Source organism: Borostomias antarcticus, assembly GCF_949987555.1.
Source record: "Borostomias antarcticus genome assembly, chromosome: 20".
Taxonomy (NCBI): Eukaryota; Metazoa; Chordata; class Actinopteri; order Stomiiformes; family Stomiidae; genus Borostomias; species Borostomias antarcticus.
Genome location: NC_140253.1, coordinates 9,033,770 through 9,042,283, shown reverse-complemented (window position 1 = coordinate 9,042,283; position 8,514 = coordinate 9,033,770). Strand labels below are relative to the sequence as shown.

Sequence of the window (8,514 nt, the reverse complement as noted above, 5' to 3'; positions counted from 1 at the left end):
CGCACCTGTCCGTCAACAGGCCCCTCCTGGGAGATGATGACTGGTTTACCTGACAGGGAGGGAGGGAGGGAGAGAGAGAGAGAGAGAGAGAGAGAGAGACAGAGAGAGAGAGAGAGAGAGAGAGAGAGAGAGACAGAGACAGAGACAGAGACAGAGACAGAGACAGAGAGAGACAGAGAGAGAGAGAGAGAGAGAGAGAGAGAGAGACAGAGAGAGAGAGGGAGAGAGAGAGAGAGAGACAGAGAGAGAGAGAGAGAGAGAGAGAGAGAGAGAGAGAGAGGAAATAAGAGTGTGCTTATCATTTATCATTATTATAGTACTCAGTACTCAGCACAGTTCACTATAGCGGTGGCGTTGATGAGGCGACGGCCGGGGCGCCGGCACAAAAACACTGCGTACGGCAGCCCTAGCCCTGGTCTACTCCACCAGGGAATATTGCGCACCGGTGTTGTGTCACAGCGCTCACACTCGCCTCATTGATCCGCCTGTCAACGAAGCCTTGCGCATCGTGACAGGATGCCTGCCTCCCACTCCTGTGGACAACCTTCCCATCCTCGCAGGCATCCAGCCCGCTGGCCTCCGCCGCACGGGAACCACAGCACGTCTCGCCTGCCGGGCCGTGGAGCCTAACCACCTGCTCCACGACAGAGATCTTAACATCAGCGGGGCAGGATGGGCGGACCACATCTGGCGTGCGGAGTGGGAGGCGAACACCTCCAGACTCCGTGATTTCATCCCGGCCGCTGGTCCTTCCCCTACCGGGATGGACTTACCCAGACCGGCGTGGGTGAGGCTTAATCGCCTCCGGACCGGCGCGGACGCTTCCGCTCATCAATGCACAGATGGGGCATGGTATCCTGCGTGGCGTGCGAGTGTGGCGCCGAGGAACAAACTGCAGACCATGTCATCCAGCACTGTCCGATATACCGGACACCCAACGGAATGCATGGCCTGACGGTTTTGGATGACGAAACGGTGACACGGCTCCTGGAGGTGTGCCCGGATATATAGCCCGGGTGACCCCCTCACCCAGGCTCGGGGTAGTAAAAGGATAGCCCCTCGGCCCCGAGCCTGGGGAGGAGAGGACACAACACCTAACCCGCACGACGAAGAAGAAGAAGCGGAGGACAACATACTGTTTACGTGGACGGGAAATGTCTGGTTGACGGAGCTGTCGTCGTGATTGGCCGAGAAGGTGTAGACCCCGCCCTCCGAATCGTGGACTCTCACCAGGCGCAGCTCGCTGACGTACCTGCGGAAGACAGAAACAGTGTGTATGTGTGTGTGTGTGTGTGTGTGTGTGTGTGTGCATATGTGTGTGGGTTTGTGGTCTACAGCACCTGTATCTGTTGCGTTGGACAGTGATGACGCGCTCGGTGGTGTTGCAGAGCTCCTGGTGGTTGTAAACCCAGGAGAGGGAGCTGGGTCGGGGGTAGGACTCAAACTCCACCCTGAGGCACAGGCTCTCCCCCTCTCTCACGTCAGTCCGGGTAGGCCCGGGGTCTCCCAACGGAGTGATGAAGCCCCGTTCTGGAGGATAAAACACAAGCGCACACACACACACACACACACACACAGACACACACACACACACACGGTCAGTTCAGTTCAGTTTATTTTATTAGTTCCCAACCCGTAGATAGATTTGATTTGCAGTAGAGTCATTCATACAACACCGAAGACAGTAGACGAACATGATTAGAAACATAATAAAAATAAAAGTTAGCCCTGAAACCAAAAGATAATACAATAGAAAGTAATCATAATTTGTGCAATGTTGCTATGACTTGTTCAACTGAATGACGGCTACTGCGACACATGACTGGACATAAGCACACACTCGCACAAAACGAACAAAGTACACTTTGTATAAGGTGATAACTATTCTAGCAAACGGAACTCTGAAAAGTAGACACACACACACCGCCCACACACACAAACCGCAAACGCACACAACACACACAAATATTCACCACGGACGTCGAGCTGCAGCATCGCCACGCTGGCGCCCCGCTCGTTGTGGGCGTGGCAGCGGTAGGCGCCGCTGTCTGATTGGTTGACGGAGGTGATCCAGAGAGAGGTGGAACGTTGGTAACGGCGGGAACCAGGCAGGATGTGGGAGGTGTGAGACTCGTATGCTTGCTACAGGGGTCAAAGGTCAGGAGAACTCAGAGGTGAGTGGTATTGGTGGGAGGGGACTCATCAGACAGACAGACAGACAGACAGACAGACAGACAGACAGACAGACAGACAAGGGTGGCAGACAGACAGGCAGGCAGGCAGACAGACAGACAGACAGACAGACAGACAGACAGACAGACAGACAGACAGACAGACAGACAGACAGACAGACAGACAGACAAAGCATCATGGTAGGTCTGAGCGAGTCTGTCTCACCACTCCTGCAGGGAACTCCCATTTGAGGCTGAAGTCAGCATTGGCGTTGGATGAGCTACAGGTCACCTCAAACCCCTCCCCCTTTCTCAGGATCACATTCTCACTCTGCGATAGGCTGATCGTGGGAGAACTCTCCGGAACTGGGTCGGGAGGAAGAGAAGAAGAGATGAGGAAGACAAGAAGAGGACGAAAGCTGCCAAAAGTTGCACTTTATTTACATGAATATAATGGGCATAAAATGACAACTGACACTATTATTCCCCTCCGGTCACACATACTATGACAGAACAATCCAGGTAAAAATGAGAGTTAGGCAGCAGGCTGGTCTACGGCTAACAGTTTGAAATAGGCTGGATTACTGTAAACACACATTTTCCTTTTGCTTGATTTCAAATCCCACCCACACAATCCCTCTTCTACACCCTGCATCTGTACCCCCCCCCCCCACACACACACACTGAAACACTCTCTCTCTCTATCTCTCCTCTCTCTCCTTCTCTCCTTCTCTCTGTTTCCTTCCATCTCTCCTTCCGACCTCACCGCCATTACTACAGAACCTTCTTCCTCTCTCTCTCTCTCTCTCTCTCTCTCTCTCATCCCTCCCCTACCCCTCACCTAGCCGTACGTCCACCGTGTACTGGCTGGACTTGACCGTGACTCCGCGCAGCTCGCCTACGCAGACGTAGCAGCCCTCGTACTTCTTCGTGCTGTCAGCGATGATGATGCCTTGCTGCGGGTCGGCGCGGTAGCGCAGGCTGGGGGGCAGCGGTCGCCCGTCGCAGGTCAGCAGGGCCAGCCGGGTGACCTCGGGGTCGGTGGCCAGACAGGGGACGGTGCAGTCCGCCCCCTCCCGCACCAGGATGGCTCTCACCATGGAGCGCTGGAACGCAGCCCTGGGGTCTGGTAGGAGAGGAGGAGAGAGGAGGAGGAGGAGGAGAAAGAGGTTACATTCGCATAGAGAGACAGGGAGGGAGAGGGAAAAGACAGAGAGAGAAGAGAAAGAGAGAGACAGGGAGGGAGAGGGAGAAAGACAAAGAGAGAAGAGAAAGAGAGAGAGAGACAGGGAGGGAGAGAGACAGAGAAAGTGAAAGAGAGACAGGGAGGGAGAGAGAGACAGAGAGAGAAGAGAAAGAGAGAGAGACAGGGAGGGAGAGAGACAGAGAGAGAAAGTGAAAGAGAGAGAGAGAGAGAAAGAGAAAGAAAGAGAAAGAGAGAGACAGGGAGGGAGAGAGAGAAGCAGGGTGCACACACCTCCAACCCACCTTTCACATAGACATAGATGGAACTCTGCTCCGGTGTGCTGTCGTTATTGCCGTTGCTATTGTTGTTGTTGACGCACACATAGCGGCCCATGTGAAAGGGCTGAGCAGCCGGCACAGAGATGAAGGCCACTCCGCCGTGCTCTCCCTCTCCTTCCACCCTCCGCCACCTCTCCCGCTGCCACCTCACGCCCGAGGAGGCGCCGGCGCCGGGGGCCTCGTCGTCATAGCAACGGAGTTCCAGAGCCCCTCCTCTCGGGACCACGGCGTGAGGTCCGCTGGGAGAGATGACGAGTTTGGACCAGCCTGGGAAGGATAAAGGTCTAGTTACTGACAAGCCCATGTGTATCTAACACATAAATGAGCAACTCTCTGTATCTCTGTCTGTCTATGTCCGTTCTCCTCGGACGCAGTCGGCCTGACAGCATTCATATTTGGCACAGGTACCAGCAGGGGTCCCGGGCAAACGGTGACAGTGCTGGATTTTTAATGTAGGTAATTAAACGGCAGCTGGCCATGATACTAATTTTCGCTATGTCACATTCACTTATGCTAAAAACATAAGCGGTCAGAACAGTAGTAGCCTAGTTGTTGCATGAAATGGATCGTCTTCGCAGTCAGGAAAATCAACCAAATGCCAAGAGGCGGACATCACTGGATTCCTCACGGCCTACAGAATCTATCTATCTAACGGTAACCCATACATTTCAGCATCATGCCCTGGGTGGGACTCAAATCTGGGTCTCCCACGGGACCATCGTTTTAATCAGCTATGGGTGGACAGTATTTATACTGGGGGAGTGAATTTACTCAAACAACTCATTACTCTCTCTGGACTCATGAGAACTCAGTTTCACTTGTTTACGAAGGTGCTTTTGAGCAGCTTGGAGTCAATTAGATATATACTGTAGATATAGCCTGATATCAGACAGATACTCAACTTGTGAAACAAACCATCTGGTGCACGTCAGGTTACTTCTGCGCAGGAAGATAGATTTCATATCCACCCAAAATACTAGGCTTATGTATGAAATGAAAAAGACTAAAACTAAAGACATTTTCTCGAGAATTATAGTTTATTTGTTACTTTTGTAAACACACAATAGTTTTAGTTAGTTATCGTTTTTTTTTGCAAAGCCTAGTTAGTTTTTAGTTTTATTTCAGTTAGCTAAACCATTTTTTCCACACCTAGTTTTCGTTTTTTAGTTAGTTTTCGTTAACTATAATAACCTTGTAGCAGTGTTTCCCCTACCCCAACGGGACCTGAAAGACCCCCAAAAAAGAATGCCCGAAATTGCGGACTTTTAAATCGCTAACATTTCTAGCATAAGTCAATGGAGTTTAACTTAGCGAAAATTTGCATTGCGGTTAGCGGACATTTTCTGGCTAACTGGGAGTGAGAGATGATGAAATGAAAATATGTTTGGTTGCTGTAGCTAGCTATTTAAGCAATGTAACCACAGTTTAGTCTATGTCTTCTGATGTTAGTAACTTTCTAGGCTAACATTAGCAAAGCTATGTTGTGGACTAAATGGTGTTGCATTCAAGATCACATTTTTCCCATTTATGCATTTTCAGCAATGCTTTTGCGATTTCGTTTCAGCTGTTCAGCATTCACACACATTTTCGGCAGGAAATTTATTTTTTTCTAGTAGCCTACCGTCATTTTTAGGTGTCGTAAATATTGTTAGTATTTATTTACCTGAGTCATGTGCACTTATATAATTTCAGCTCAGTGTAGAGAAAGGCAGCAGAAATTAAGCATTGAGCAGTGGAAAAAATTACAGCAAGGTTGGAAATGTAGCCTGGATGCAGAGTATGCCTAGTAGCAATAGGCATAAAAAAAGAGGAAGAACCGTGAATATATATATCCATATGTACAGCATGTGTACAGTATAGTATAAAATATAATAAAATGTGCACACATACATACATACATACATACAGTCTGTATAAATAGATATGTCTATACATATCTGTATGTGTACATACATGCACACCTCCACAACACTCGGAACGCTCAGGCACTGTTACTGTATACAGTCTGATGGCTGCTGGCACAAAGGAACGTCTGAACCTCGCCGTATTACACCTGGGTGGGATGAGCCTGTGTCTGAAAGTAGCCTAGTCCCCATCTGCCACAGCTCACCATAGAGGGGATGGGAGGGGTTGTCTAGAGTAGACTTCAGTTTGTCCCTCATCCTCCTCTCCATCACAGACTCCAGGCTGTCCAGTTGTTGCCCCACAACAGAGCCGGCCCTCCTCACCAGCTTGTTTGTCTCCCCAGACCTGATGCTGCCTCCCCAGCAGGCGACGGCAAAGAACAGTGTGCTGGCTACGACATCCACAGCAGCCTACTACACACATCGAAAGGCCTGAGCCTCCTGAGGAAGAACAGTCTGCTCTGTCCTTTCTTGTAGAGGGCCTCGGTGTTGTCAGTCCAGTCCAGTTTGTTGTTCAGGTGCACTCCCAGGAACAGTCCACCGTCCCAACGTCCTCCCCCTGGATGGTGATGGGGGTTGGAGGCCTCTTGTTCCTTCTGAAGTCCACTACCAGCTCCTTGGTCTTGCTGATGTTGAGTTGGAGCTGGTTCTCCCCAGACCATTCAACAAACCTCCTGACCACGTCCCTGTACGCCTCATCGTCTGCCCTGATGCAGCTCACAATAGAGGAGTTGTCCGTGAATGTCTGTAGGTGGAACACTCCAGAGTTGCAGTTGGCTGAAGTCAGGGGAGTAGAGGGTGAACAGGAAAGGTGACAGGACTGTTCCTGAATGATCTGCATGATCCCAGTCTTTGCAAAATCGTACAGTCTGTGGAAACTCTAGATATGAGAGGGTGCCAGAGCTTTATCTTTTTGATCTTCTGTATGTTTGGAGATTGCACTTTGTCTAAATATACAATGCTGCTGCTGTGTCTGGAGATTGCGTTTTGAATATTATAATGCATAAACGAATAACATAGATAGAACAGATTAGAATACTGTAGCAGAACTATAATCGAATAGAATAGCCTAACATAATGAAACAATAACAAATGAAATAAAGATAGGCCTACATTTTACAATGTTGCGCAACCATGCATTTTAGAGATTGGGCTGGACTTGAGACTCTTGTCAGCATGCTGCGCAAAATACGCTCCCGGCCGCGGCTATATATGGAAGCAAATCAGACATCAGTCTTAACATAGTATAAATCATATAACACTAGGAAACTTGTAGTCTGTTTTACTATAGCCTATAGGCTTTTTTTTTTTCTAACAAGCTTTATTGCTCGGCTAACAGAATCTTGGTCGGACAAGAGAAGGACATTGAATCTTACAATTACATTATGGGCTTTAAAATGATGTGTTATAGTTTGACTGTACAATAGCCAAACACACTTCATCGTTGCCTTCGACTGTTTACACAAGGGCGGAATCCAGGAAAATGAGAATGACCCGCGTTGAGCCTGTTAAAGACCTTGTTTTTACATACCAGCCCAGTAATTCTCTTCATCCCCTCCCACACTTCCTTGGCGCTCTTTAGCTCAAGTTTACCCCCCACCCTCTCTCTGTAGCTCCCTCTTCAGTTCCTTATGGGCTGACCTGGCCTCCTCTCTGTCCTTAGCCATAAAGGCATTCTTTTTCCTGTCAAATAGGGCTTTAATGTCCTTATTAATCCATGGTTTGTTGTTGATGAAGCAGCGTACCTTTCTGGTTGGTATGATGCATTCCTTGCAGAGCCTGTTGTAGTGCAGTAGCAGAGATCGTCCACGTCCTCCTTGTAGTCCTCTGTGAACAGGCCCCAGTCCGTGGACTGGAGACAGCCCTGTAGATCCTCCACAGTCTCTCTCATCCACACCTCCACAGTCCTGGTGGTAGCCGGTTGCCACCTAGCAACAGGCGTGTAGCCTACCTGGGGACTAGGTGAATCAAGTTGTGGTCAGACCTGCTGAGGGAGGGGTGGTAGAGCTGTATGCCTCCCTCATGTTTGCATGTAGGTCCAGGGTGTTATTCTCTCTGGTGCTGCATGTCAAAGTCTCCATTGATAATCATTAGCACGTTGGGATGCAATGTTTGCCCGCTACTTTGGAGTGGATGACATCAAAGGTGCACACAGCATTAGCCGAGGGGGGGACGTAGACGAGGATAATCAGAATCAGAATCAGAATTCGCTTATTGCCATTGTACTTACATACATAGGATTTTTTTCCGACCCATGGTGCTTACAGCAATACAACAATGGACAAGTGCAAGGACAGGAGAGGGCAGATGCATCACCGGACTCGTAAAGTGCAGTGATACAAACATCGTGCAAAAAATAGCAGTGCAATTTGGACTACACAAGAGTCAGTGTAGTAGTCAGTCAGTTTAGTGCAGAGATTGCAAGGGGCAGGGGACAGAGTCAGAGGACAGCCATGTTGATGAGGCTGATGGCCGTGGGGAAAAAACTGTTCCTGCGTCGAACAGTTTTAGTCTTTGACGACCGCAGCCTCCTGCCAGAGGGGAGCGGCGTGAAGAGGCCATAGCCCGGTGGGAGGGGTCGGCCGTTATCTTCTTGGCCCGCTTCACCGCCCTGGAGTCATGCAGGGCCTGGAAGGAGGGCGGGGCCTGGAGTCGTGCAGGGCCTGGAGGGAGGGCGGGGCCTGGAGTCGTGCAGGGCCTGGAGGGAGGGAGGGCGGGGCGCAGCCGATCGCCCTCTCCGCCGAGCGTATCACCCGCCGCAAATTAGTCTTGGCCTTGACTGCAGCGGCGGGGAACCAGGTGGTGATGGAGATGGTGAGGATGAACTCGATGATGGAGGTGTAGAATTGTACCATCATGGTCCGTGGCAGGTTTGACTGGCTTGAGTTCTTCCTGAAGTCGACCACCATTTCCAT

At 50.1% G+C, this 8,514-nt stretch overlaps 1 protein-coding gene across 1 annotated transcript in view; it reads right to left on the bottom strand.

The window, feature by feature from the left end:
• The window catches only part of kitb (KIT proto-oncogene, receptor tyrosine kinase b), a gene marked incomplete at both ends in the record, with an annotated part of 14,203 nt that extends 5,689 nt beyond the window's left edge, over window positions 1–8,514 (bottom strand). Inside the window, 8 exons of the mRNA XM_084454641.1 lie at window positions 1–49; window positions 1,137–1,252; window positions 1,341–1,530; window positions 1,974–2,142; window positions 2,398–2,537; window positions 3,013–3,297; window positions 3,660–3,962; window positions 8,298–8,514. The exon at window positions 1–49 is cut by the window's left edge and continues 66 nt beyond it. Coding sequence (XP_084310767.1) covers window positions 1–49; window positions 1,137–1,252; window positions 1,341–1,530; window positions 1,974–2,142; window positions 2,398–2,537; window positions 3,013–3,297; window positions 3,660–3,962; window positions 8,298–8,514 — 1,469 coding nt within the window. The remainder of the gene's footprint in view (window positions 50–1,136; window positions 1,253–1,340; window positions 1,531–1,973; window positions 2,143–2,397; window positions 2,538–3,012; window positions 3,298–3,659; window positions 3,963–8,297) is intronic.